Source organism: Pocillopora damicornis, chromosome 9 (genome assembly GCF_964200805.1).
Source record: "Pocillopora damicornis chromosome 9, jaPocDami1.2, whole genome shotgun sequence".
Classification (NCBI taxonomy): Eukaryota; Metazoa; Cnidaria; class Anthozoa; order Scleractinia; family Pocilloporidae; genus Pocillopora; species Pocillopora damicornis.
Genome location: NC_142678.1, coordinates 6,783,809 through 6,811,645, shown reverse-complemented (window position 1 = coordinate 6,811,645; position 27,837 = coordinate 6,783,809). Strand labels below are relative to the sequence as shown.

The 27,837-nt window shown below is 37.0% G+C and overlaps 5 protein-coding genes and 2 long non-coding RNA genes across 7 annotated transcripts; 1 reads left to right on the top strand and 6 right to left on the bottom strand.

Annotated features, from left to right (window-relative positions):
* Positions 1–122: 122 nt before the first annotated feature.
* Positions 123–25,598, bottom strand: LOC149039868 (adhesion G protein-coupled receptor E3-like; the record flags this gene model as incomplete). Its single annotated transcript, XM_089183199.1, has 10 exons — positions 123–433; positions 556–597; positions 3,285–3,365; positions 3,462–3,588; positions 4,155–4,204; positions 4,323–4,388; positions 24,319–24,343; positions 24,923–24,992; positions 25,190–25,297; positions 25,526–25,598. Coding segments are annotated over 10 exons (843 nt in total), but the record flags the coding sequence as incomplete, so codon positions are not given.
* Positions 846–3,511, bottom strand: LOC149039873 (adhesion G protein-coupled receptor D1-like). Its single transcript, XM_089183301.1, has 6 exons — positions 3,061–3,511; positions 2,696–2,846; positions 2,490–2,571; positions 2,009–2,075; positions 1,761–1,843; positions 846–1,105 (listed from the first exon to the last, which is right to left on the bottom strand). Exons 1-6 carry the CDS (start codon positions 3,079–3,081, stop codon positions 961–963), a joined length of 549 nt encoding a protein of 182 aa, XP_089039427.1. The 5' UTR covers positions 3,082–3,511; the 3' UTR covers positions 846–960.
* On the top strand, positions 4,389–16,385 carry LOC149039870 (uncharacterized). Its single transcript, XM_089183302.1, has 16 exons — positions 4,389–4,997; positions 5,076–5,178; positions 5,755–5,975; positions 6,064–6,113; positions 6,546–6,627; positions 6,753–6,923; positions 7,048–7,189; positions 10,793–10,908; positions 11,429–11,512; positions 12,163–12,343; positions 12,585–12,674; positions 12,787–12,855; positions 12,943–13,003; positions 13,586–13,654; positions 13,794–13,981; positions 14,250–16,385. Exons 1-16 carry the CDS (start codon positions 4,563–4,565, stop codon positions 14,870–14,872), a joined length of 2,685 nt encoding a protein of 894 aa, XP_089039428.1. The 5' UTR covers positions 4,389–4,562; the 3' UTR covers positions 14,873–16,385.
* On the bottom strand, positions 7,543–8,536 carry LOC149039872 (uncharacterized). Its single transcript, XR_016179942.1, has 2 exons — positions 8,246–8,536; positions 7,543–8,091 (listed from the first exon to the last, which is right to left on the bottom strand). It is a non-coding gene; the product is annotated as an uncharacterized LOC149039872 (long non-coding RNA).
* On the bottom strand, positions 11,526–13,269 carry LOC149039871 (uncharacterized). Its single transcript, XR_016179943.1, has 3 exons — positions 13,170–13,269; positions 12,778–12,836; positions 11,526–11,677 (listed from the first exon to the last, which is right to left on the bottom strand). It is a non-coding gene; the product is annotated as an uncharacterized LOC149039871 (long non-coding RNA).
* On the bottom strand, positions 19,207–24,302 carry LOC149039869 (uncharacterized). The gene is made up of 6 exons (XM_089183303.1): positions 23,861–24,302; positions 22,551–22,686; positions 21,768–21,958; positions 21,408–21,552; positions 21,137–21,196; positions 19,207–20,610 (listed from the first exon to the last, which is right to left on the bottom strand). The coding sequence occupies exons 1-6, from the start codon at positions 24,155–24,157 to the stop codon at positions 19,847–19,849; spliced, it is 1,593 nt and encodes a 530-aa protein (XP_089039429.1). The 5' UTR covers positions 24,158–24,302; the 3' UTR covers positions 19,207–19,846.
* Positions 25,599–25,896: 298 nt separating the features above from the next.
* Positions 25,897–26,973, bottom strand: LOC149039867 (uncharacterized). Its single transcript, XM_089183198.1, has 2 exons — positions 26,259–26,973; positions 25,897–26,159 (listed from the first exon to the last, which is right to left on the bottom strand). The coding sequence occupies exons 1-2, from the start codon at positions 26,971–26,973 to the stop codon at positions 26,110–26,112; spliced, it is 765 nt and encodes a 254-aa protein (XP_089039324.1). The 3' UTR covers positions 25,897–26,109.
* Between the last annotated feature and the right edge of the window lie 864 nt (positions 26,974–27,837).

Genomic DNA, 27,837 nt, shown 5'->3' with positions numbered 1-27,837 from the left:
CTGCGATAGGCTGGATCACTTAATTACTCTGATAAATAAACGTCACCAGCCTCTACCTACCCATGAAAGACATATTTTCTTTTTTTCTAATTTACAAAAACAATCCAACCAAGCAGAAGGACCATGGAGACTGATCAGTTGCAACTGGAGAATTATCGTGGCTTAAAAAATCATAGTACCCAACAATCGGCTTTTACCCGCCGCCTATTGAATCCATTACTTAATGATGTTCCTATTTCAACTCATATTCGCTGAATGGGTGCAATTTAGTTGCCCACACTGCACCACCATCAGTTGGATTCATCTTTACATTCTTTTTGGCTGAGTTTCTGTTGTTCGGAGATGGGGAAACAGCGTTCGTTCGAGCTTTCATTCGAGCTCTAATCTGACCAATCGTCACTGTTTTAATTTTGCCTCTCAATCGCTCCCTTATCTGTTAATAAACATAAGGTAACATGAATCAGTTGCTGAGTTCTAAAATCTGGTTATTCAATTAGGCCACATTCTGTCATGATTTGCACAACGTTACGATGATTTTTTTAGTTTCGATCTTACCTGACTGTTTCTCATACAGTGTAAGATGAAAATCAGGACGCCCTACAATACAAATATAATTATGGATAATAAGTCATTTTTTTTTTGTTTTAAATATAATATCATGACAAGTAAAGAGATCTTCGCGAAACAGGGTACTTATTAACTCGGCTGAACTTAACTTGTAAGTATATGAAGGAAGAAAAACAGATGGTTGAGCGATTGACTGACTGATGAAACTATTCATTGGCTTAACGGCTATCAAAACGATAAAAAAACTTAAGGAATGACTGATAGATGGATAAGAGGAAGGACTGACTAAAGACTGACGGTATTATAACTACATTGATTGACTGGTATATGGCATTTTTTTCGTTTGTTTAAAGGCTTCAAGCCCTAACTTTTATTAGCAAAGCCACCCTAATTTTAGCAAGGAAATCTACAGCAAACCTGAGTAGAGTTGAGAATGGTGAAGATGTAAGTGAAAGCTTTATGTAGCGGCGACAGAAGACCAAACAACCAAGTGATGCCAAGAAGAGGAATCATCAGAAGACATGTTCTGATACCAAGTCTAAAAGAGGACAAATGATAGTTAATTCCAGTTTTCAGGTACTTCAGCTCTGGACGTTATAACCAAATAGAAGCTCAAGCAAATGGTTCCCTCTTAACCCTCGAACGTACAGGCACGGCAGGGGGGAGGGGGTAGTTGGAAATCTAAACCTTTACTTTACGATATTTATTGAAAAAGTTTTTACCTTATACAGATAGCCTGTTAGGTCGTCTACAAGAATATGTTAAAAGTATGGAATACATATGCAAATGCCGCTGCTGGCACGGGGAAAGGGCAGTCTGCCCAATTAACATGGTGCACGTTTTTAGATTTGTCACTTCTCCACTTTAATTGTTGGCTTGAACATCATTATCAAACTTAGCAGGAGAATAGAAGATAAGACTCGATCGGAAAATAAATAGTGATTATACTAAACTCGCCTTCTTCGACTTGGAAGCTTGAATCCTCCTATGGCTAATATCAACCTTTGAACCACACCTCACTTGTCATTTAATGTCTTGTATATTTATATGCCAATTTTCATCAAGTTAAGTAAAGATTTCCGCAAGATAAGTTAACAGCTACTGAAGTGGACAGTTGCCCAATTAAAATCCTTTTGAAATAAAAAAAAAAAAATAAAAAAAAAAAAAGGAAACGATATAATACTCCATCTAACCGGACTCGCTGAATCTTGTTGGCTCCTGTTTGCGGCAAGGTGGTCAACTCTCTTATGACACGCGCGAGTATAAAACTGCCAAGCTAAAAAAATCAAAGCAAAACAAAAAATAAATATATGAATAAATAAATATAAATAAAATAAAGGAAAAAAATGCAACAAAGCAACGTGCATGTGCTATAATTCAAATATCTTCTTGAAAAGTTATAGTTTTGATATTGAATTGCAAAATCTGATTTTAAGCTTACAACTCCAGTTGCCGTCAGAAATGCGACAAAGATCCAGATCAAGTCATAAGTTGACGACAACCAACAACTAAAAAAGAAGAAAAGAGGAAAGACAAAGGTAAGGGAATTAGAAACTAGCAAAATTGTCAAATCAAATCAAATGAAAATCAAGTCACAGCTCATTATTGAGAACAACCAAATGGCAATAGAATAAAACAAAAGGAAATAACAAACAGATATCAGGGAGAATGTGGACAGGTGCGTTATGCCGCCTAAAGAAAAAAGCGATGAAGGTATCTGAAGGCTGAAAAAGAGTGTAAGGGAAAGAACGAAAGAGGAAATGAACAAGTTAGCAAAAAAGCAAAAAGACGGGTGTGAGTAAAACAAAAAGCAAATATAAAAGATTAAAAAAAAAAAAAAAGGAAACCAAAATCCGAGATAAACCAAAGCATAGAGAGAAAGCAAAATAGGTGGTAAAGTTAACGTAAACTTTGTTTCTCACGATTTGTTGCTGGTGTAGCTTTGAATCCCTCCTTTTCCAATTGCGATGCTGAGAGAAGTGCTGATCATAATGACGGGGAAACCTTAACACACAAAGAGAGCGGGAGGTCAAAGTTGGCGTGAAATCATATCAGCAATAAATCGATTCAAAATACTATAGATCAGTGCTGACAATAATAAAAGTAATTATAGATTAAAGGAGAATACCCCATGCCACGACGTGATACACTATCAACCTATTGCTGATGTTGTAAACTTTCACAATGAACAAGTAAAAGTAGATTCCTTCCACTAGCATCCAGCAGAAAGCGGCCATCAGGAAATACTGTGTAAAAACTGCTGCTGTGATGCAAATGGTCTGAAAAAAAGGTTAAAAAAAGGTTTTTCCAGCTCTTTTCTTTTTCTTGTTCTTTATAAATTCTAAAAAATTAATAATAGTTTCATTTAATAAATTTCAAATTCGAAATACATACCAAAAAAATAAAAAAAAAAAGTTCATGATAATGTTTATGTTGAGGCCAGTAATAAGATTAATTAATGCGAAGTAGAACCAGTGAGTAGAAGTTACTCACTGGGTTATCCATGGCGTACATTCCAGCGAGAAAGCTTATTTGACCAGCTCCGAGCGATGCAGCGAGACTCAGTCGTATTTGAGTGAGAGGTTTATGAACATCTCTAATTTAAGAAAAAAAATATACCACGATGATTTCTATATATTTCTTTGATAGTTTCAACCAATCAAAGGCGTAAGAAACTTGACATTTATTACTCACGTGAACAAAGAATAAATGATTACGGTTAGAATCATTCCGATAATGGAAAGGCTTAATCCTATGCAGGTGATAATCTCCAAAATGTCTTCGTCATTCTGGGACAGCTGCGTAACAAATCAGAAACAGAGGGAATAACATCGTTATCAACTTAATGAACATATGATCATCAATGCTTAAAGCAATATTGAAAAACGTAATACCACACTATCGCCACTGTAATCAACTAAGACAGCAAAATGAGTCAAATGATTGCAGCTGCAGACTGTTTCTTTTAAGTTGCTTCGGGATGTAACTACGTGACATCCATCTTTCGAAAATCCATCTTGACTGAAAAATATAACGAGATAATTAAACCATTAAATACTTAAAGTAATGGGAAATTTATACGATGAAATCTAAAACATTTTTTTATTCTACTTACTGGGATTATTCACTTAAGCCGGTTGGATATCGAAGACTGGATTCAGAGCTGGTAAGCAGCATCAATTTGATTGCTCGTGACAAGGCTTATTTATGTCTTTTCAACGTATCGCTTGACATTTGGCTTTGGTGGGTTTTGAGTTCGCCACTTAGAATGAAGGTTAATTAGGGGTGATAACCAGCGGGGGAAATCGAGATTAACACTCAAAGTATAGTCCCTTTAGTGATATCTTGTGAAAACTCATCGGTCAGACTTCTGCCAATTATCAACAACCACATTCCGCACTTCCTTTCAAGATTGCTCCTACTAGTTGGACCGTTACACGAACAAGTGATCGTGTGATCGATAATATTAAGTCTCCCTTGCAATTTATAAGAAATTCAGTCAATCCAGAAAAAAGCAAGGAACAAATGGATTATTTTATGTGATATTATTATTAGTGATGGTAATGTCAGTTGCTTTCCCGTTTTACCTTTTGCTCAGGCCACTCCAGAACATACAATGCTTCTCTCTTGGGTCGTTCTGAGAATTGATTCAAGTTTAATCTCTTTTAAATGATGCATCAACTAAGCCGAAACTAATTTCAACTGAAACTGATCTAAACTGAACCCACTAAGTATAACTTTGTTTTCGTTGTTACCTTCAGGTTCTTGAACGTCAAAATTATATTTTCTTGCAACTTTACAGGTTTAGGATCCATAGCACCCTACTTACACAATCTAAATGGCTAACACCCATGTAATCTAAATTTAGATCATTGGGTTAAAGCCGTCCTAAATGATCATCTAAGTCTTCCCAGTAGCTCATTAGATATGCATAAACATTTCGACCAATCTGATCCTTCACTCTTCGGTGGACGAGCCAAGGTGATCGCCACGAAATGCGTCGGTTAAAGCCCGTTTTCTTAGATGTGAAGAATATTGGGCGCGATGGAAAGAAAACCACCGTATCGATTCCGCTGAGAGTGGATCTTGGGAAGCAGCCTCATAAGAGTACGGAGGAAAATAGTCAGGACACCAACAGTCCAGTAGAACAAGATGTCCCTCTTGGCGATCTCGATAAGCAGGACCTCTCAACTCAACAGCAAAATCGCGTTTTGAGTATCTCTGCTAACTGGGAAAAGGTACGGGAAAAGTTGCTGAATTCGTACATTGAAGAACAGCATCTCCCAGACAATGTGAACTGTGTGAACTGTCAAAAGAGTATCGCTACAACAAGATGTGAGTACTGTGGCCCTCGCCAGTACTTTTGTGTTGAATGTGCTCGAGCTCTACATGTCAATCGAAACAAGTTTCATGTACTTGAGCAATGGAAGGTGTGTATGAATATTTTGGGGCCAGTTGTATTCTAGCTACTTTTAGTGTAACATATCTTGCTTTCTTTATTTTAATAGGATGGGGTATTTTCTCCTTTGTATGCAGACGAGGCAACTGTTAGCTATGGCCATACGTGCAGAACCGCAGCAGTAAAGCTGTTCAGACTTCTGGATGCCTCAGGTCAGTTCATTTCATTTATAGTGGTTGGAGAATACTAGAATGGTTTAAAAACGAAGCGTTCTTTTTCAATTTTATCTGTTCCTTTTTCACATTTTCCTGCCGCTTGCCTAAAATCAAGAACGCTAATGATCTTAATGATAATGATACGATTTAAATTCTCTCAACATGTCAGGGCCAGTAACTAAAATCAAACAATCAGATTGCTCCATTGCCTGTCCAATATTTTCTAAGTATTGGACCGGGTAATGTCCTGAATGATCCCACATGCAATTAAGTTTTTTAATGGCTTGCCAAAGAGAAACAATAAACTTGGCTTGCATCTATCTGTAAGAATCTTTTCTGTCATGCTGGGAGAATATTGGTCCTTGGACTTTTCTGTACAGACCTTGCTGCACTTGGTTTGTACTGTCAAGACCGTGGGCCAATATTCTCTTAGTATGGCCCTTGCACTTGGTTAATAAGGTGTCTATACAGCCCTCAACAAAGTAAAAGGTATTTAAAGCTGTATGTAATGTTTTTTTTCATTTTGTTTACTTAACTTCTTAAGTTGTTCATTTACTTTTCTATGAATGTCAGGAAATCATCACCTCAAATATGTACAAGTGTGTGATTGTGAGCCGCATGCTATCACACTCTTGAAATGCCAGTTCTGGCCAGGGTCACCAGCAAATCCCACCACAGGATTCAGCTTCAAACTGATGGAGTTTGTGGAGAAGGTCTTTCTTCATTGTCAAGTGTCCCTGCTAAACATCACTGAAGTGATCACAGAACTCAATCCTCAGCTACAGCCAACACATGTAGGTTTGCTCACAAACAGTCTTTTTGAGACATGACATGACTTTTTTTAATTGATTGATTCTGGTTGAATGGTATGTTTTTTTTTAGGTGAGCTCAATTTACAGTATCCTTAATTCAGAATGCTTTGAAGAATTCAGGTATGTTTGCATATAGGTTGAGAATATCAGAGCTGCTAATTTGTGGATGTACAATGTCTTCTAAGGTATTATTGATATTAGAATTAATATTATTTTTACTATTATTATTGTTGTTGTTCTTGTTATATTAGTATTATTAATATTATTATTATTATTAGTAGTAGAGGTAGTCACATGATTTACAAGTGCTTATTTATATTATTATTTTATTCAGTTATTTATTATCTAGTCCCCCAGCTAATATAGATCTCAAACTCATGCTTTGCTTTTGTCGCTTTTGTGTTCATATGATTCAAAGATACATTGACTGTTTGCTTTAAGGTCAAGATTCCATTTACATTAATTTACAAAACATCTTTCTTGTTGTACATGTACATTTACTGACTTTCTTTAAGAAAGTCCTGATTGACATTTTGTTGTTTTCACATGAAGGTATTTCATGTATCAGTACAGGCATTGTACAAAGTACGATGGAAGTTTGTACAATGGAGCTTGGTGTCCTATATGTCCAAGGGTAACTATACATTGTAATTTGTTCTGAATAGTAGCTTGCACTGTAGTTCTGCAGTAATAATTTTATGTTGTTGTTGCTGTTCTTTTTTATATCTATTTTTCTCTTTTCCCCTCTCTTTTGAACAGGATGATGGTGTTCTCATTGAAAGCATGGATGGGTGCTTTGGACTGTGCAGAAAGAAGGACAAAGGGCATAATTTAGGAACACCCAAACATGGAACACTCCTATTTGCAGACCAGGATGATGTTGACAATTTTGTCAACAGTTATGGCAAAGCTGGAGCAGACATGGAACAGGTCTGTACTTAAGATAATGCAATGCTCATACATTATGGCATAAATGTTAATTTGATAACTGTATGATTTTCCTTTTGGCCCTTTAAATTCAAGATTTTCTGTTTTTGTCCCTTTTTTTTCACAGAACTGCAGTAAGTTCCATGCTGGAGAGGTTCTTTCAGCTTTAAGATCAAAAGGCAAAAACAAACTCTTTGACGAGAAAGGTGTCTTTGGGCGAGTATGCAGACATGACTTTCCCAAAGGATTCCATAACATAAAGCATGCACTATGAACTGTGGTTTTATGAAAATTCCATGAATTTCATGTGAAAAACCCATGAAGATCATTTCATGGCCCATGAATACTGCAAAATGAAATTTCATGGGGTTATTTTTAGCCCTGAATTTTCCATGAATTAGGGGAATTTTTTTCATGACCCATGAATTTCTTCAAAGTCTATTTTTATGACCCATTGATTTGCCATGAAAGTCACCAGAATTAATTTCATGACCCATGAATTTCTTTATATGCCAACTTTCATGAACCATGAATTTCTTCAAAGTCTACTTTCATGACCCATTAGTTTCCCCAGAAAGTCATCAGAATGAATTTCATGCCCATGAATTGCAATCAAACAGCATTTCATGGGCTAACAATTTATTTGTTTTGGGAGAACAAAATTAATGGGCCATGAATATTCCCTGAAATCTGTTGCCCACGAATTTCATTGATGAATCCATAGGCCATTAAAAGTGGTATTAATGAGTTCATCACAGTCACTGATTTATCAACGAGCTGACTTTCATGATCCGTGGAACTGACTTGTTGTAAATTTATCCACTGATGGAATTTTGGTGTACAGCGCGAAAACTGTCGAATGAAAATGTCCCTATCTTAAGTGGCCTTTGTTAACGTAAAATGTACAGGAAATCACAAAAAAAAGACTAAAAGCGATGGATCTTCAATTTGCTCCTTTGTTGAGACAAATGGGGCTGGAGGCAATGACCCAGATGTTTGATCCTTGATTTTTTGGGGCCTTTTTGCCTTCGCCATGCCTGGAAGACTTTGTTGAATTTTTTCTGCCTCACTGCTGGCTTTGATTGTTAGCCATGACTCTGGAAACCTGTTCAAGGCCTTCTCTTACATTCTTACGGCTGAGGAATCTTCTAGGGCTTTTCCAGTAAGGCACCTGCAGAGTACAGATGCTTAAGTTGTACAGCAATAGTACGCATTGCATCTACACGAAATGTGGAACAAAACAGTGAAAAATCAATCACTTTGTCACCTCAATTTGGAACTTTGAATAGTGTGCAAATGTAACCTGAAAAAAATGCTATTTTTACCTCGTTTATAGAGTCGCCGGTTAACAGAGTCAGGCCATCTTCTCAGTCGGGATGAAACGTTACCTTCATGTATTCATTGAGATCGCCTTCTACAACATCGTTGTTGATTTCGTGATCGCTTTCACAGGAATCACTGTCGATATCAGCTCTGACTTTCTTGGACTCTGATGTCCTGTCAATTGTTACTTGCTTCGAATTCCAAATACCGAACAGCTTTTTGTGCTGCTTTATTTTGTAAGATTACAGACGCAGCGACGATACCTCTTCGGAGTCATTTCGTAACGTCGAACACGACAACCTGTGAGGTCACTATGTGACCGCTGACCTATGATGGCTGCGATGACCTAAGGTCACCACGTGAAAGTACACGTGATTTACGAAGAAGTGGCGGTTTTTTTCGTACCTCGAACGGAATGGTTCCATTCCAATTGCATTTCTCGTAGTTTTTGTGTAGCAGTCTCTTTTTTTCCAGATCAACGCAATGGACCGTCTGAAAAGTTTTTTCAAAGAGGTTTCCTCAAGATGAAGTTATCGATATGCATTACAACGTGAAGGGGTAAGTTCAAGCTTGGTCATCTTATTACGCGTAAACATCGGAGCGCACGCGCGCAAACTATTGATTTAACTTGAAAATTTTTAATCTGTGACCATCTGGCGAAACATCACAAGAGTTTGTATGGAAATACTTACGACCGTTCTTAGGAATAATAAATACAGTCAAATTCTGAATACGAAATACCTCACCTCACTTCCACAGTGCGTCGCTTAGTATCTGACGGCTTCATGTTGAAAAGAACCTGTTTTGGCGAGTTATCCATTTCTTGGTTTACTACGTACATAAAAAAGGCTCTTAGATAACTGATGATGTTCTCCCTTTATTTTGCAAACAGTGAAGAGTGTTGGTCTACAAAACTGATGAAAGGAAATGCAAACTTGCTAAAGCAGCCTATCTTGGTCCAAATGATGATGAAGATGCAAATAGTAATGATAACCGAAAGAAGGATGGCACATTCAGGTGGCCAAAACAGAGAGACACTGACATAGTCAGCCATAGATATATCTTCACACATGCAAGAGTGCAGAAAGTTGGTAATTGTTTTGTTGTTAGTTACCTTGAGAGTATTGATCACAAGTGTAAAACATATCAAGAAATTTACATGAATGCTGTTTCATAAATAGACATTATAATAACTGTCCATAACATTTTTGACATGATATTAGACGAAGGAAATGATATTTGAAGTTTAGACAAAAATACATCAAACCAGTGAGTATATTTTCAATAATTTCGTCCAAATATTTTTCACATCAAATTTATTTATAATATACCTTCAAAATAGTTTAAATAAATAGAAACATAGGAGCAGAATCTGTCTCCACAAGGAAAATCAGTGATATCAAAATAGAGCCAAAAATCATTAACATCTTAATTTTATGCAGAAAATTTTATACCAACTTTTTTTATTTAAGAAAGTGTAGACTGAATTATCACAATTTTGGAATCCTAAAGTAATATTTATGTACAGCTGGTGAAACAAAATAAACTATCAGAGAATCCAGACTTCTGGTCATGTCTTTCATGTACAACAGGACCAAGAAGTTTCACAGATAGGTTAGTTCTTCAGTGTATAATTTAAGTGATAGTGTATGTATTACAGTTATGGTATACTGCAAGCTATACACTGAAGTACAGTCTTTGGTACAAGAAAAGTGAAGAATTTTTAATTCCAAATTCACAGGGTTTCCAAAGAATTTTCATGGTGCTTGCATATTCCTAACAACCCCATGAAAACTAACTGGCAATTAACTTTCATGTGCCATGAAAAAACCATGTAGAGGCCATGAAAATTCAAGGAAAATTTTCATGGTCAATGAATTTTTTACATATTCACAGGATATTCATGGGTCATGATTTGCTGCAACCCATTAAAAACTAGTGAACTTTGACACCATGAAATTTTGGGCTTGAAATTCATGGGTTTCTCAGTACCTTTGAAAAGGCCATGAAATGCCATTTTCATGGGTATTTCATGGCTTCTAGGTCACTTTACTCAATATTTCATGGGTCGTGAATATGGAAATTTTCACAGGTTTTTCATGGGATTTTTCAGGTCTTTTTCATGGCCTTGAGACCATGAAAATGTCATTGATTTAACCATGAAAATCCTGTGAAAAATCTGTGAATTTACAATGAATTATTTCACAAGATTTTCATGGGTTTTGAGTTCATAGTGATGGTGAAAGGTATGGAGTATGTAAATACATTTTACCTAATGTTGTGCCCAATCCTATATGTATTGTCTGTTAGAGAGTTACATGATAGAGCCATTATTATGAATTTGTCAAGCTGACAATTGGCACACTTGTATATACAATACAGGTGCATCCTATGATTCTTTACACTATTAGCATCACCATTGTATAACTTTGTTATTAATTTGAATGTCATATTATAGGAAATATGTTCAATTTGTCTTAGTTTTGTGTAAAAAGATATAAAAGAAAAAATTGGTTATTGATTCACCTTTTCAACAATCTTTTCTCTCTACAGAATATCATACTCTGTTTATGAGCTTAAGAGGCTTAGAAGTCTTAATGAGAGCACCAGAAACAGAGTAATCATCATGTATGACATTGCTTGTCTATTAGCACACCATTTGAAGGTAACTAAATTTTTTGAACATGGATGTGCAGGAGGCTAAATGGTAATCTAAAGTGGCATTTAATTATGTGGAATTGTCCAAAGTATTTTCTATTAAATTTGGGATGAAATAAAATAATTTATTGGAACAGACTGGAATTATGTGAATTGTGGAAAGGAAATGAAGATGTAATCATCAGAGTTATTTACTGAATTTTGAGCAATTGGCTTAATCAAATAAAATGTCATTTTTGCAACTGACGTAATTCCATTGTCTGTTTCATCACTTCCTTTCATGGGTACTGGCTTGCTCCCAACATATGGGGGTTCATAGTTCAGTGGGTAGAGCATTGCAATGACAATGGCATGGGCTCAAATCCCAGTGGGGCCAGTCATTCTTTTCTTCTTTGTGTTTGGTTTAATTCCCATTATTGCTTACATTTAAATTGCATGAATATCTGTGAGGATCACATCTTAACTTCAGAATAGTTTATTACTACTGACACAATTTTCATTTACATGTACATGATTATATGTATTAGTGTTCATCTCAGGAAAGCCTCTTGGAAGGTGTTGATGTTGCCATACCCATATTCCATTGCTATGGGCACAAGGCATCATGCCAGGTTAGTATATATCAGTTTAACAGTAAATGGCCTTGTGGAAATATGAAAAAATGTGTGGCAATACCTCAACATTGCATGGTTAAATACAGTTGTAATCATACACATCCCATACTTACCTACCAATGCCCGGTGAGCAGTGTGGGATCTGAAATCTGACAGCAGTTTCTAAAATTGAAAGCAAATGATCTGCAAGGGTCAGCTAAGCAAGCAAGGTGAAATATTTAAGCACATGTACATGTTCCTTATAAAAGATTGGCCACCCTACATAAGCCTATCAGCTTTGGAAATGACCACTAACCAGTGAGCCTTTACTCAAGGTTAATTTTACCTAGAATGAAAATTAAAATTTTAAGTATATAGCCTGCAGTGCAGGTGGTTTTGGTGGTTGTCATCTTTTGAGTGTTTGTTTTACTGGAAAGTTGGGGCAAAAATACAATGCGTGAGGAGGTCTCATGCTCCAACTCTCCACTGTTTTCCTAATTCAAGATGGTGCTTTGAACACTCAAGTTGGAAATATTCATTCACACTGCTGAAATCTGCCTGCACTGCAGGCTAGTACATGTATTTGCTAAATATCTGATGCAAGGTCCATGCCATATTAATGCTTTTATCTTCAATAATGGTTTTATCTTCAATATGATTGTCTGTAGATCCAGTACAGTCCAAGAAGGATCAAGGGAACTGGATTGACAGATGGGGAAGGGGTGGAAAGGTTATGGTCCTTTCTGAGAAGGTTTTCCTCTGTCACTAAAGAAATGAGTGCTCACAAAAGGACAGATGTTTTGACTGATGGGCTTCTTCACTATGCCCAACATTTGTATCACAAATTTGGTATGGTTAATTTTATTGAACACATAACTTTCACATTTCTGTGGGTTTTGCTGAAAAGTAAAAAGGATATCAACTATTGACCAGTACTTTAGCTGGACAGCTTTATCCACCCTGTGTTTTCTGTCGTAGTTGCAATTCTTCATTTTTTCAATATGGACATGTGCAATGTATGTACAGATGTAACTCGAGGTTGACTAGTCTTATTAGTACACATCAAACTGATTCCTTTTAATGTTCACAGGTTTTAGTCTAAAAGCAAAGTTTGCAAGGGCAGAAATTCTTCTTCAGGATGTCAGTGCAAAGCTTAAGGAACTCACTGAAAAACTTCCAGGTATACATTTTAAAACTTTTTTTTTTTTACTCATTGCATTGAAAAACAGCACAATGACTTACATGCATGCTATATGATTATTGCAAATTATACTTGTATTTACCTGTACTAGATTGTGATGATGATGTGATACAAGAGTGGCAAAAGGAAGAAGTTGAAGCACTGAAACCAAAAGAAAACGGTAGTTTTATTCCTCAGCATTTGTTAACAATCATTAGGGAGAACAGTTTTTTTTTGTATTCACTAATATATTATTAATCTGTCACAGGATTAATACTGCAGTGGGACGAATCATATGTCAGCTTGCTCCTCATGTCTAAAAAACTCAGGTATATGGTGTGTGGAAGTACCACCTACCAAATTATTCATGACTTACATTAGCGAGTACCTGAGCTTTTCGAAAGCGATTAAATTTGTAAAAGGCGAAATTCCTACCTAACCAATCGTTGTAGTGGACTACGTGAAACTGATCCTTTAGTTGATTCATGGCATTACCTGATCCTTTGTGACCTCGGCTTAAATAGAGCTGTTCTGTAGAGCTTTCTTCGGTCAAACCCAGTCTGGTCAAGTCAGGTAAAAAACCAGTCAGCTCAGCGATATTTAATAAATCCATTTTGGAGCCAACTTTGTCGTTGTTAGTCATTGTCTCGAGGATAGTCAACAGCCGTAATAGATTCCGGCCTTCCCGCAGCCAGCGAGTGCCCCCAGGAAAGCCTTTTTCCCAGAAGAAGTTTATCGGGTTGTCCCCCGTCCGTCCGTTTATTTGTGAAGGCAAAAACCTGTTTTCACAATAATATAAATATAGTATTCGTACTCCCCTTTCTTTCCACCCTAGCAAATATAATTACTAAGTATTAAACTGAACATATTGTGTACGTATATATCTCCACCCATTTAAATTTTTTTTTCAGAAATGAATTGAGCTGTGTACAAGATGAAGATCAAGGGAAAGTAAAAGATGTTGAAAAGAAAATCAAACGGTAAGTCATAAATATGCAAATTCCTTCCTTGCAGCAACGACTGGAATAATCAGGTTCTGCAGACAGGGAATTAAGGGTGCCGAAATTAAAAACAAATAATAAACTTACTTAATAACTTACTTACATTTATTGTACATAGGAACGAGAAGGCCATAGTAGCCATGGAAAAGAAGCATCACATCAGAGAAAGATGGTCCGATCTGTCTCGTGTGTTTGTAACCGTTAAGTCACGTCTCTACGAGAAGAGAAAGAGCGAACTCTTGTTGAGTTTACATTGCATGGCATCCGAAAGATGTTTCTTGGTGGAATTGAAGCGAAAATATGCTGGTAATAAACTGAAGAAACTGCTATGTAAAATATTTAGTAGCATGTGTATTTTGGTGATCATGGTCTGCAGTAATTCCGTCGTTATGTTGCTGCGTATGCCCGTTGTTTTTAACTGCGACTCTAGGCATTGTACTGGGATTATTTGAGTAGGGATATGAGGGCTAAATTTTCCCAGTTCTCAAGTCTTACACATTTACATTTTTCCGTCTAATCCGTAAAACTGTCACTGAATTGCGTTTTTAGTTATTATGAACTTTTTAATTTTCAGATGGCCAAGCAATTGCCATAAAGCTCTCAAAGCAGATCGACAAAGTCGTCAAGTCCATTCACAAAACTTTGTCCGAAATAAATGGGTATCTTCCCAATGATGTACCCCAAATTCTTTATGACGATGCTAAGGATCCTAAAAGCAGCATTTACTCTGAAGTCCAAGAGGAAGGGGACACCGTTCCTGCTCTTGTTAGGAGGCAGATAATTGACTTTTTCTGCTTACACAACAGGTGTCAGGAAGAGCTTGAACTGTTGAAGGAGGAAATGAATCGCCTTGTCTCTTTTCTCCAAAACGAAATCAGGCTTATAGACGAATCAGTGGATGCGTATCTGCCTTACACTGATAACCCTCTTAATGCAGGAGTGATAGCTTGTCTTAAAAAGAAACGGATGATTCATTGTAATCACATTTCCTCGCTGCTGCTTTTATGGGGTGGTATCTTGGATTCCCCTAAACCTATTGGTCATGCTGAGGTAGCAAAAACCTATGCTAATTTGAGTGGCATCGACTATCCTCTAGATGACGAGAAATCAGACGAATCGATGATGGAGGAAGTTGTGGACGATGAGGCCTTTGTGTTGGAACTGACATCAGACAGCGAATTATCTGATAATGAATAAAACTCATTTTGTCTCTGGCGCTTGCCAAAACCATACAGAAACAGCCTCTGTTTTGTTTATGTGCGCGCGCCAATAGCGGGTAAACTTCTCGGAAAACCCAACAAATATCAATACATTGTGTTGGATTATACTGACTGGCCAATCATCACAATATGTTTTAATAAATTCTCACCGATGGCAAATTTCATCTCGGTGGTGATTTGTAGCAGTTTTTACGTTATTAGGATTATACGTAGCATTTGTAGACGGCGTATTTTATATGCTAATCGGTGCCGAAGCTCCCTCAACGGACACTCGTAAGTGGACAGCTGTACTAACCCACCTAGTCAAAACTCCGTTATATTAGACTCCCATACAAACTCTGTATTATTGAAAATCATGTTTGTATGGATTGGAGTTCACTGGAGGTACAATTGTAGGCGTGGAACAGATGTCGGACCATGAGTCACCGTTATCAATTTTGAGAGGTCCACCATTGTCGAACAAAAACATTAGTCATCTTTGTCCATCTGTACCAAAAGGAATGATAGATAAATAGATATTAGCAAGTATGGGGTGGGTGCCTCGAATATCTTTATAAACTCCGTATTATAATTATCGCATATATAAGGCACTTTATAACTTAGGTTTGAATACTCTAGTTGATAAGCCAAATACTGAATTTTGTCGTTGTTCTTCTGTACATTGTCAATTCGGACCATCCTTACTGAACTGAGGTGACGCTTTTTGAGCGTTGCATGCTTAACCATCGCCCGTCCAACAAAAATGGCCATGCAGATATACCCATGCACCACCTTTCATTCTTAGATGGCAATGGATCTCATTGTGTAACCTTACTATACAGTGCCTCTTATGAACGCAGTCACATTAACTGAGCATATATATATATACATGTTCCTAACAAATCTGTCTTGAAAGTGTTTAGGCAATACATATCTTGGTGGCATCCATGAAATAGTGAATATGAGCCACATAATTTCAAATTTCTGTTTTGTATGATATCAAGTAAAATATATCAGTATACGTCCTTCGTGAGGCCATAACGAAATTGACACACCCGTAACGGAATTAGCACGTGCCGGAATTACTGAGAAAAAGTTATAAGTTGTAATTATTTCAGGCGATTTAACGGATTGTGTTGTTGAAATGGTAAACAGGCAGTCAGTGCTACTCTGCAAAAGTGTCCTGCATATTGCGCAGTGGTTTAACGCATTCAATTGCTAACTCTAGATCTTCGCTTTATTCGTTAAGTTGTGTTGTACTGTCACTGTACATCAAGTAGCAAATGAACCACAAGTCACACGCGCGACGTCGATCTTTGTCCAACCTCGATGATACTAAAATATTTCTTAAAATATCATTATCCTGACGAAATTAATGTTAAGTAATAGTTTTATCGACTAGTTTCTTCCTAAAATTGTTCTAAAGGTCTTTTTTTTGTCCTTTTCTAGATAGTCCAGTAGTCAGGTTTAGCACATGATTTCGTTATAGCATTAAACTACCGTATTCCTCATCAGTGTTTACAATTGTGTATACGGACGGATATTTTTAAAGATTATATTTGAAGGTGAATTCATGTTTCTGCCAAAAGATATCATAACAGCCAAAAGATATCATAACAGCTATTTACTGTGGGTTGGCTAACCATGTGAACTTTTTCTAAATTCTTTTAACGAAATTAGCACAATGAGTGCTGATGTCCTTGCACCATGATAATATGAAACTTCTCCATTACATCGAGGAGAAGCCATGTTTTTCCGTCGATCAAAGTACCAAACGTAGAAACATTTTGTCTAGGCAGGGTCAGGGGGGGGGGGAGTTAAGGCGTGAGACGTGGGAGGCGGGAGAAGGGGGAGGCGAGGAAAAAGAGACGGGATGGTGACGCACTGAGACACTGAGACACTGCCATTCATTTTTTTTTTATCCATTGCAACTGGAAAAAAAAAAACGCAAAACGTGTTGTGCGTGGCATATCTGTAAACTACATTTCCGAACTGAAAGATTCGGATCGAAGGCTGAGGAATGCTAGAGCAGTTTACCTCTAACATCAATGGACTGGGAACCAGACCCCCACACAAGCCACAGGGCGCGAGGTCACGAACTTACGCTGCTCTTTGCGCCCTTTGAAATGTATTTCCATTTTGAAAACGGATACGACCCAAGCGATCTTGTTGTTCAAATTCGCCAAGAAAAGAAAGTGGCAAAGGATATTGGATTAACGCAAAGAAGCCACTTTCTCGGTTTAATGGAAAACCTTGTTTGCCATTTCCATGAGATCCGAAACGTGGAGTCGACAACCTCAATTCGTACAAGAATGTCAATGGAATTGATAAAGATGAAGATGTCCAACGAGGCCGAGAGCATTTTAAGTCATTTGAATGATCATAACCCGCCAAAGCCACCACAGCGGAAGAAACGACTGAGGAAAAAACTTTATAAATATCCCTGCAGTGTGAGTATGCAGCTTTCAATGTTATGCACTAGACGGGGTCAGGAGGAGGGGTTAAGCAAGGTTTGGGGATTTTGATATTTTCTGTCCAAATAATTTTCAAATAGGCCACCCCAGTCTGGATACCGAAATTGGTAAAAAATATCAAAATCCCTACACTGGGGTAAGTGAGTGTGGTCATTTATAACGAAGTGCCAAAATTCCCCATGCACCCAGGGGACATTACAAAAAATCAAAATACCTACCTTGGGGACTGCCCTCATGGTCAAATTTCCATGGCTAGCCAGACACCCCTCTTCTTCTTGGGCTTTATGTTGAAAGGTGCATTGAGAAAATGCCAATTAACTGAGAGAGGATGAGCTAAGCTTGCCATTGTATGAAGCATGAAATATAAAATTTTAGGTCAACTCCACTATCTGGTTCATAAAGTAATAGGCTCCTACATATAATCTACACCTATATAGAATGAATGTAGCACTATGATTTATAAATGTAAACAAAAGACACCCATCTTAGTACTCAAAAGGATTCAAACCCTGGAGGTGGTGGAGTCTGTACAGTGGTGTGAGAATGACATCTAGAACTACCTTTAAGATGTTGATATTGGCCCATTTGTTCATACGATAAGAAAATACTTTTTAAAATTATTGGACAAAGGTGAGCAAAACAATGTGCAGATCAATTTACCAAAGCGAAAGGCAGACTAGCATGGGTAAGGCATGAGTAACTGATCTGCAAGACACTAATATATAATGACATTTTGTGATAAATTAGTCCTATCATTATTTTATCCTGGTGCATTCTTGCATGTGTTTTATGATTGCATAACTGTTTCCCCTTCTTTTGGATCATTGGCCCCTTTGCAGCTAGTTAGCCTTCACATGACCCCCTTCTTAATGTTAAGAAACATAAAAGGCCTAATGTAAAGTCACTGAGTGGAGAGTGTGCCATTTTCTCCAGCACCATGACTTCAAATTTCCAAACAAATAATTTTAAATCTCTGAAGTTTAGAAACCTAATTAGTGATCATGTAAAAGGACCTCTTGTTGCAGCGTTTAGATCACCCCTGATGAAGGCACTAGACAGGAGTGTAGAAACGTTGGGTCTATGAATCGTAACTTCTTCGGTTAAATTCATTAAATCTGCAAACCAGAGTAGCGTCAAACTATGTCCGTTTAGGAACCTGTAAAGCATTATTCCTATATTCCAACCCAGCCTATTTTAATTTTCTTTTGACTAATTTTCACCTGCTCTTTCAGCCTAAGACGGTTTTTTAGAATTGTATCCCATAATATCTCACCACCCTTATCCAACCACCATCCAGTACAGTTGGCGCAGTTGGTGGAGTATAGGCTAGACGACAGTGCATGTGGGAAATTTCATGTTGGAAACCCAGGCTAAAAAACTCACCAGGGTATTAAAATAACTGAAAAACATGTTCGACTTCTGCATATACTGGTTAGATGTTCTATTCTTTTCTGATAAGGGTGGGTCAAATGACTCTGAAAACTCTGGGAAACAATCTGCAGCATTGCTGGAATATTTATGAGCACAGCTGTGTATGGGCATCTGGAATGTTATTTGCGCAAAACAATGTTACATATGAATAAATCATTCTTTGTAGAGAGATATTTGCAGGTCATATGCTGATGCTTGGCCTATCTAAGGATGATCTCATCTAGCAGTCATTTTGCAATAACAAGCTAAGCAGTCATGATGATCCAAAATGAAATATTCACATATCTATTTTTCTATAATTTTATTTCCAGATTTGCCAGAAAGAATACAATAATCTTTCCAACCATTTGAAACATGCACATAAGCTGAGTAAGAGTGAAGTTGAGGAGCCAAAGAGTGAAAAGAATCAGGGAAAGGCCAAAGGAAATCAGGAAAATAGGTATTTTATTACATTTCTTATTGTTCAGTTCTGTTTTTCAGAGGATTGTGTTCATTGTAGTTACATAGATGAGTGTTTTCTCTACTGTACACAGCATTCTTGACTTTTTTCAATTCATGCTCATTTTGACACATTGCATTTTTCCTATATTTTCAGCAAAACCAAGAGGCCCATTAGATGTTGTCCACTACAGGGATGTACCTGGGTTGGACGACGCTTTGATTACCACCTACCAAAAGTACACAATATTGGCAAAGATTCTGAAAAGTACTTACCATTAGTACACAAAAATGGCAAAATGTAATGTTTCTGGTTTTCTTTGTACAATCAAGCTTCTACAAGTGGTCTTTGTTAGAAAGTAGACAGGCATGTAGCCTATTGTAATAGGTAATAAATGTACTTTATACTGGATTTTGTATTCATTTGTAGACACACCACTTGGACCACTGAAAATGATCAACAAATTAGCAAACAAACTTCTAGGCTAATCATTATCTATAGTTTAATAATAGTAACAATTTAAGAACTACAATTTAGGATTCTCTGTATGTCAGCTGGCTATAAAATTGGCTTTCCAACAGGTTCTTAGAAAAGGTATATTAAATTGAAAAGTACATATTGTTAAATTTTAAATAATACTGCTACTTCTTAAGGCAGCAAATATTGCATTGTTAAATACTTCAGGTATATTAAAATACTGGTCATCTGAAATTTCCATCCCCTGCAAAAAATATAATGGTCCATAGGGTCCATTTTTGATCAAGTTGGCAATAGTAACATAATCCTGATGATTGTTCAATAATTTGTAGTTGGATTGGCCTTGTAAGTCAAGCCAATACCCTTTTATCTTGTAAGTAAATGAAGCTTTGACTAGTTTTGATGGATTCTGGATAGTGTAGAAAAGCCAGAATTTCTCATCTTCTGACTCAGTAAACACTGGGACAATAAGCCCTTGTGCTTCTGTGGAGTGTTGAATATTAGCACCAACAGCAAGCCATGCATCATCTTCAAAATAAAAACTATATTCATTTAATCTTAGTCTCTCTTCCTGGTCAAGTCTCAACTCCACAACCTCCACATCTTGTTCTTTAATCTTGTCAGACAGTCTAACTACCCTTTCTGCACATTGTCTGTCCACTATCCTGGACAGAAGAGTGACTACTGTTTCAGGCTGAGTTGGAGAGGGAATAAAATCCCTGTTGCTTTGTAAGTTTACATTTGCATTACTGGTAATCACGAATTTAATTTCGCTTTTTTTCTCCATTATGGCCTGGAGTTGTTTAGTGCCATGATGGAAGGGTTTCTTAAAGAAAATGCCATCTGGGAGATTTTCTACTGTAAAACCCCCACGTAGATACGGCACCCTGCTGCCTGGTTTCTTTATTGCTTCACCTATTGTGCAAGAGAAAGAGAAACATTGATTGGTAATGATAATAGCACTGAGTGGAGTACAATTCAGGAAGTAATTGAGCAAGTAATGAGCCTGATAACCCCTGAAATGTATGACAGTAAGTCTTATTGACCATTTCCACATGTCCCATATGACACTTTCTTTGCCAAAATGTGAGACACAAGATAAGAATAAGTAATTCAATTTCATTAGCTAGTGGAATTTTCTACTGGATTTGTATTGGCTGCATAATTGTCAGATTTGACCTGTCCAGTTAAAAGCAGCTGTAATCACACAGGCCAAATTGGACAGTTTTCTTATTACAGTATTCAGATTAAGGATCAAATATTCGCTGTTCAGAACCAATCAGGTTTGAGGATTTTGTTATAGACATCATCAGCTTTGTTGTTATTATCATAGCTAATAATAATAATAATGATGATGATGATGATGATGACGATGATGATGACAACAATTACATGTTAACATCTGTACTATAGTGAATAATATGTATATTCTTAAACTTACTGTATTTGGAATTGAATAGCTGTTGTACATCTTTGTATGTGTACCTCTCATTGGTGCAAGCTAAATAAATAAATACAGAGGTACTATGTAGTTTCAGGTCTATTTTGATGATGTATTCACCTTATTTACAATCATGAATAATCTCGTCAATTGGATGACACACTTTATAGTATAAACTATATAAACATCTGCTAATACAGTTGCATGCCAACAAATCAATAGAACACTTTCAATGTTTATAATATTACTAATTCAAAGTAATAATATATACCAAAGTGGTCTCGGATTTTGATGTTGATGTCAGGATTCAGGCATAAGAAAGAGAAACCTGCACTTGATCCAAAGTTATACACTTGGCCTGAAGTGTCTTGAAAAATCAGAGAAGATTCACAGCCCAAGTCTTCTAGAAACATGATCTGAAGCAGATGAAAAAGTAAAATGTGGCACGAGGATTACTCAAAAGGACACAAACATCCGCATGTTGCATTAATTCCCACAGAGTACGATAATTAGAAATTACTCATCCACTTTTAATAAAGTTTTAAGTTATTCTGAATTTGCATGGTTTATGCTACCTAATCGGAATTGAGCTTGGCTGGAGATTATTTCATAAAGTGATTGAAACCTTTACCTCATTTAGAAGATTTTTTCTGTGAACTGATATCAATTTAGATTTTTGAGCCTCACTAAGCTCTGAAACATCAGGGGCCTTTAAACTTTCTGCTTTTCCTTTGAACGCATCTTTTTCTGCAGATGTCATGTCACGCCATTTCTTGGCAGCTTCTTCGTTCTTTTGAGCCAAGGACAATTTCTTGCACTCATCTAGCAAAAAAAAATTAAAGCTTTCATTTCCACTGAATATCAATTCAATTGGTTTGATTATTACAATGTCACTGCATGATTTTCAGTTTCCTCGGCAATCAAAGATATTGCATCAACTAAAAATGAAAATAAATTAATCAACAACTCTATTATGGTGTCAAAGGTTAAAAGTAGCGGAAGATGAAAACCCTTTTGGGTTGCAATATAGAGCTCTGTCAGACCCCCACCCCTGCAAGTACCCCCCCTGGGTTTAGACACAGTTTAACAAGACCACTGTCCATTATTGATTTAAATCTGGTATCCTGGCACCAAAATAAAATAAATGTCCAGCAGGCACAGTTAGCAGAGAAAACCACAATATTCATTACTTAGAAATAATAGACTAGTAGAGGTTTATTAATGATACCCATAGGCGTATGGGCACCTTTGGACTTTGAAAATTTTTTAAACTGGGGGGGGGGGGATTTGCACACCCATGCCCCAGGACTGTACACCTCTAATGTTACCCTATATTTTAGCCATGGTCTATAATAGTTATAATGCATGTAAATAATCTGTCCTTAGTGTTTGAAAACATTATCAGGGTTCTCACCTGACTTGAAATACTCTGAACAGAACATGTTGTAGGAGTGTGAGCCACGTGAACCAGTTGGGATCTTAATTGGCTTTGGAGCTGCTTGTACTCCAGAATTTATCTTTTCCTTTTGTCTGGCATTTCCAATCCATTTCTACATAAATGTACCACATTAAAATAAAGTATTTCAAAATGCCTTACAATAGAAACCCTTCCCTTTTTGCTCTCTTTCACTGGCTAGCCCTATAGAGGCCCAGCCAGGGTAAATTCCTACAGGGGACATGGTCCGAAAAGTAGCTGTGGCATATATATGAAAGTATGAAAAAAATTAAGATCTTGTTCACCAAAATTCTGACAACAACAACAAGGTGGAGAAATAAAGACAAAATAATAATAACCGTAGGTTTTTAAATTCAGACAAGCAACACAGGGAACCCCTGGCAGGGCCTGACCCTATAATACCCATGCAAGTTGCTCACAGAAACTCTGAGCTTGTATACAGAGCAAATTTTCAATCCAGTACAGAATGATTGGCTGGCAACAAATCAATAAAGGTAGATCTTCTTGGTATGTACATGTATGTCGAATGGATAATGTGATTATAACATTTAACAGCTCTAGATTGAGGATACCTAAACTTCGAACCTGGATTCGATCGTTAGCTATGGGTTACCTATTATTAACACTTTGGTTAGCCTACTTTTCAGCTCCAATTAGCCAAACCTGTACTCTAGTTAGCCTCAGAGCACTCAGGTTGGCCTAACTAGCTCTTCTGTTGGCCTACAGAGCCCACTTTTAACTAAGGTTGCTTGCGGTTAGCTCTCAATATTTGTAATGGTAACACAATATATATTCTTAAATTTATAATAACGGATGAGTAAACACATATCTTCTTTTACCGGCATATTCTTGATCATTGATTATACTGCACACTGCAAGCGTATTTTCGAGCATAAAACTGCATAAAGCAATTGTTTTCAAAAAAAAAGTAAGCCTACTTTAATTAACGAGGGAAATAATTACCGCAAGGCCTCATTATGAATAGTACAATCGTACAGTTAACTTCCTTGACCTCGGTATATGACGGATGAAATTCTGTTTAAGAATCAATCCTTTAAAAAGATTCGTTTATGCAGCACACAGAGTAAGGGAATTAATTCTATAGGACAATATACCGCTACATCATTTACATATGTCGGTGTGCTTTGAAGAAAGAAGCACTCACCATAATGATCGCTATTATTATTCAACGAGATGCAAATAAGTGGCGGGGTATTCCACATACATGAAACATGGTAGTGTTTCAGTCCAACTAAAAAATATCTTACCTTTACTTGATCAATAGTCAGCCCAGTTTCCTCGGCTGCCACTCCAATTTTTTCCGTATTATCAGAACCGCATGTTTTCATGCCGCCGTCATAATATTCTTGTAGTTTTGACCTTTGTACATCGCTTATCTTATTATATGTTCTTTTGCGAGCTCTACTTGTATCCTTGTCGGTCATAGTAACGAAGAAGCGCCAAAAGTGCACGACAAAGCCGATAATACCTGAACTTCCAAACCAAGAAAAGCTAGCGAGTTCGTAACTATTCCAATCGGTAAAGGTTTCCCCCCCCCTACGCATCCGAAGTGAAGGGAGTTGATTGGTCGAAATGTTTATGCATATTTAATGAGCTACTGGGAAGACTTAGATGATCATTTGAGACGGCTTGAACCCATTGATCTAAATTTAGATTATGTGGGTGTTAGCCATTTAGATTGTGTAAGTAGGGTGTCCATAGCTGCCATTATAATCCTAGTCTGCACATGCCTAAATAAATAAAATATTATATATAAGATATTAATCAAAAGGAAAAAGAAAAAAAACAAAGGTCACTTTTCGTTTCATTGAGTAGGCAAATGACGAGCTACTAGCTTTCATCTACCAATGACACACTGGTAGATGAAATATCCTTGACATGTACAAATTCAGAAAAACTTTAACAGGTATCCAGACACTTCAGTCAAGTCATAACACTTATAATTGTTCTTTTTACTGATCGTACCTCAAGTTCGACGTTCAGGTAATTAAGCAGTAATACTTATCGTTTTCCTTCCTTCGTTCACTCTTGCTTGTCCATCTCAGCGGGACAGAAAGGATTCGTGACCGTAATATACTTTTATAGTGGGGTCTGCTTACCACTGCACGTTTCCACTATTTCAATTTTCCATCGATGGGGTTTTTAATAAGACGGACTGGGGGGATACCATTGGAGACTAAATTTCCTTTGAAACTATTTCTCCAATACATAAAACTAGTCTCTTCTCAGGAAAAAACCGAATGAATCCTTGAATATTCTCTAATGCACTACCAGCTATATAATTCTAGATATTTAAGCCATTCACGTACCTTATTTTGTCAGACTTTGCTTGGAGTAAATCATTTAGATCCTTGTATACACACCCAACTACCACTGATCCTAAAAGAGAGCAAAGCAAACACCATTCAGCTTATATGTCAGCTAACGCAAATTTAAAATGATTACGTTCTATGAAAGATGGTTTACAGATGCTATGAGTTGTTTATCGTGTTTCAAGTTTCATTTCAATAAGACACTGACGAGTCAAAGAACCTAGGAGTATGAGATTTTGCAAGAAAGCTGCGGTGCATACAAACCATTGTGTGGAAAATTTCTTGAGGAAATGTTGATAGAGGCTTGCCATTCTTGTTCCTCTAGATAGAAGTCACTTGTATTTTGTCTATAACCATTATGAATAGCAAGGACTTACGAAAGAAAGGGAAATATTCACTGTAAATATAACATCGATATTCAGATTTATAAAATTAACAAACTGAATTCATTCAATTATGCTGCATTGTCCGTCAATAACTAAGTTAGTCATGCAATCTCCCTAAAAGTCAGAAGGAAGGCCAGTCTGTCTCAGCCATTTAGTAAGTTAGTCGACTGGTCCGTCACTCAGTTATTCAGTCTTTCCCTCTGCTCATACTCACACATATTCCGGAGATCGATCCTTATTGAACGCCTCGTTCCACTAAGATGGTACTTGCCATATCTAAGAGCAAATTAATTTTGGTATTTAATGGTGAAGTTTCGAAACGCACTTGCAGCTTCCTGTAAGTGCATAAAATACATTTTATTTATGTCTTTTTTCACTGACCAGGATAATAAAAATTAAGCTTATGACTGATATAATGCGATGACTGGCAAAGGCAGTATTGAGAGGCGGTTACGGCTCAAAGGCAATAACTATCGAAAAAATAGCACCTCTTAATATGTTCTCTTTTGGGCAAATTTCATCCCTGAAAAAAAGCCAAAAAACAGAAAAACAAAAAGAAACAAAAAACATAGGTCCTCTCAAAAAAAAAAAACCTCCCAGCCGGGAATAGTCAGAGGACCACTTACTCTGCAATCATAGGTGGAAGAGCTTCCGTCGTTGCGTGGAAATTTGTTCGCCTACAACATAGGTATTTCATAAAACCTACAAATCGATTTAAGGCCGGCAGTTGCTCTTCGTTACACATTTAGGGTTAATAGCTTTTACACCTTATTGTTTAAATCACCTACCTGCAAGGAATTATTTCTGGTGACATTTAGGCTGCTGAGTTTTGAAACAGAATCGTTTGCCTAAGATAAAGAAAACGGTAGCTAGGTATATGAACCACAAATTTCATGAAATAAAAAAATGGAATATTACGATATATAGATGAAAAAAATATATATTACCAGCTTCTGCATTTCTATCAACCCTGATGAAGATGTTGATGATGGAGTTGAAGAAAATGACGGTATTGGTGATGATGATGCAGACTTTAGTACTGATGAGGGCGGTGTTGATGATCTTTGTACTGAGATGTTTAATGGTGGGGATGTTATCGACAATATTGTTGACAATGATACTATTGATGATGATGATTTTTTTGAGAGCATTTCTGCTGAAAATTTTATTGATGACTGAGTTGTTGGTGATGACCTTGCTGTCGCTGACTCTGTGGGGAAAGTAGATGGTAATGCTGCTGCCGTTGATACTTTTGATAACGACCTTGCTTCCGACAATACCATTGACGGCTGAATTGTTGATAATAATTCTGGTGATGATGATACCGGTGTTAACGATGGTTTTGGCAACAACTTTGATGCTAATGATACCACCGATGACAAAGTTGTTGGTGATAATGCTAGTAATGATGCTAATGAAGACGAGGATGTTGGTGTTAATGTCGTTGCTTTTGATACTGTTGACGACGAATATTTCGGTATAAATGCTGCATCTGCTGTGTCTAAGGATGACGCTGGATTTGATGTAAACGTTGCTTCTTCCTCTTTTAATATAAATGACGGAAATGTCGGTGATGATATTGCTGCCGATAATACTGTTCGGAAGGATGATGTTGTCGAAACCCGTGCTGGCGATGGTACTAGGGCCGATTTTGCTGCACATATTATCACTGATGGCGATGATAATGCATGTAAGGGTGATAATGCTGCTGCTGTTGATGTTAACACTGATGGCGACTTTAACGGTAATGATGGTAACACTGCAGATGATGTTTATGGCCACAAAATAATAATTGAGAAAACGTCAGAAGATTAAAACTGTGTCTAACATACAGACTGTATTTAAAGTTAAAAGTTCTAATCTAGTTAAAAAAATGAATTGATCGACCCTTATTCCTTAAAAATACTTATGAGTCAAAAAATATATGGTAGCGTCAAGTCCAAAAAATCCTTCCTATAAACAGGAGATGGTAAAATTAACTAAAATGTTTAACTATGCTCTAAAATGCACTCCAAATAGTAAAGATATGTAAGTTTTAGACAATGAAGATATAGGATTTCTCTTCGAAGGTAATAAACGAAGATTAGTACAATTATTCCGGTGATTAGAGAGATGCATACGTCGCTCTATTCACCTCGCGCAGGGAGATTATAGCCGGAGCGCTAAAATGGCTGCGTTGCGTTTTGTCTATGTTATCGAGGATGCGATGAACGTGATAACCAAAACTCAACTCCGAAAAGCACAAAGTATGCTATTTAGTTGAGAGTACCTCTTTTCAAATGATTGAGCAGCCATAATCCAAGAAAATTTTGACAAACAACCTTGGAATGAGAACGGTGAACATTTTGCCATTTATTCAACGACCCGACACATTGGCGCGAAAGGCGGGTGACGTGTCAGGAACTGATTGACGAGGTCAAACACACTTAAAAAAAAATATCATAATTTCACTTGAGCTATTAAGGGTTTTCTCAGAGATGGAAATCCATGTAAAACACAGCAGTTTATAACATAAAACGATTATAA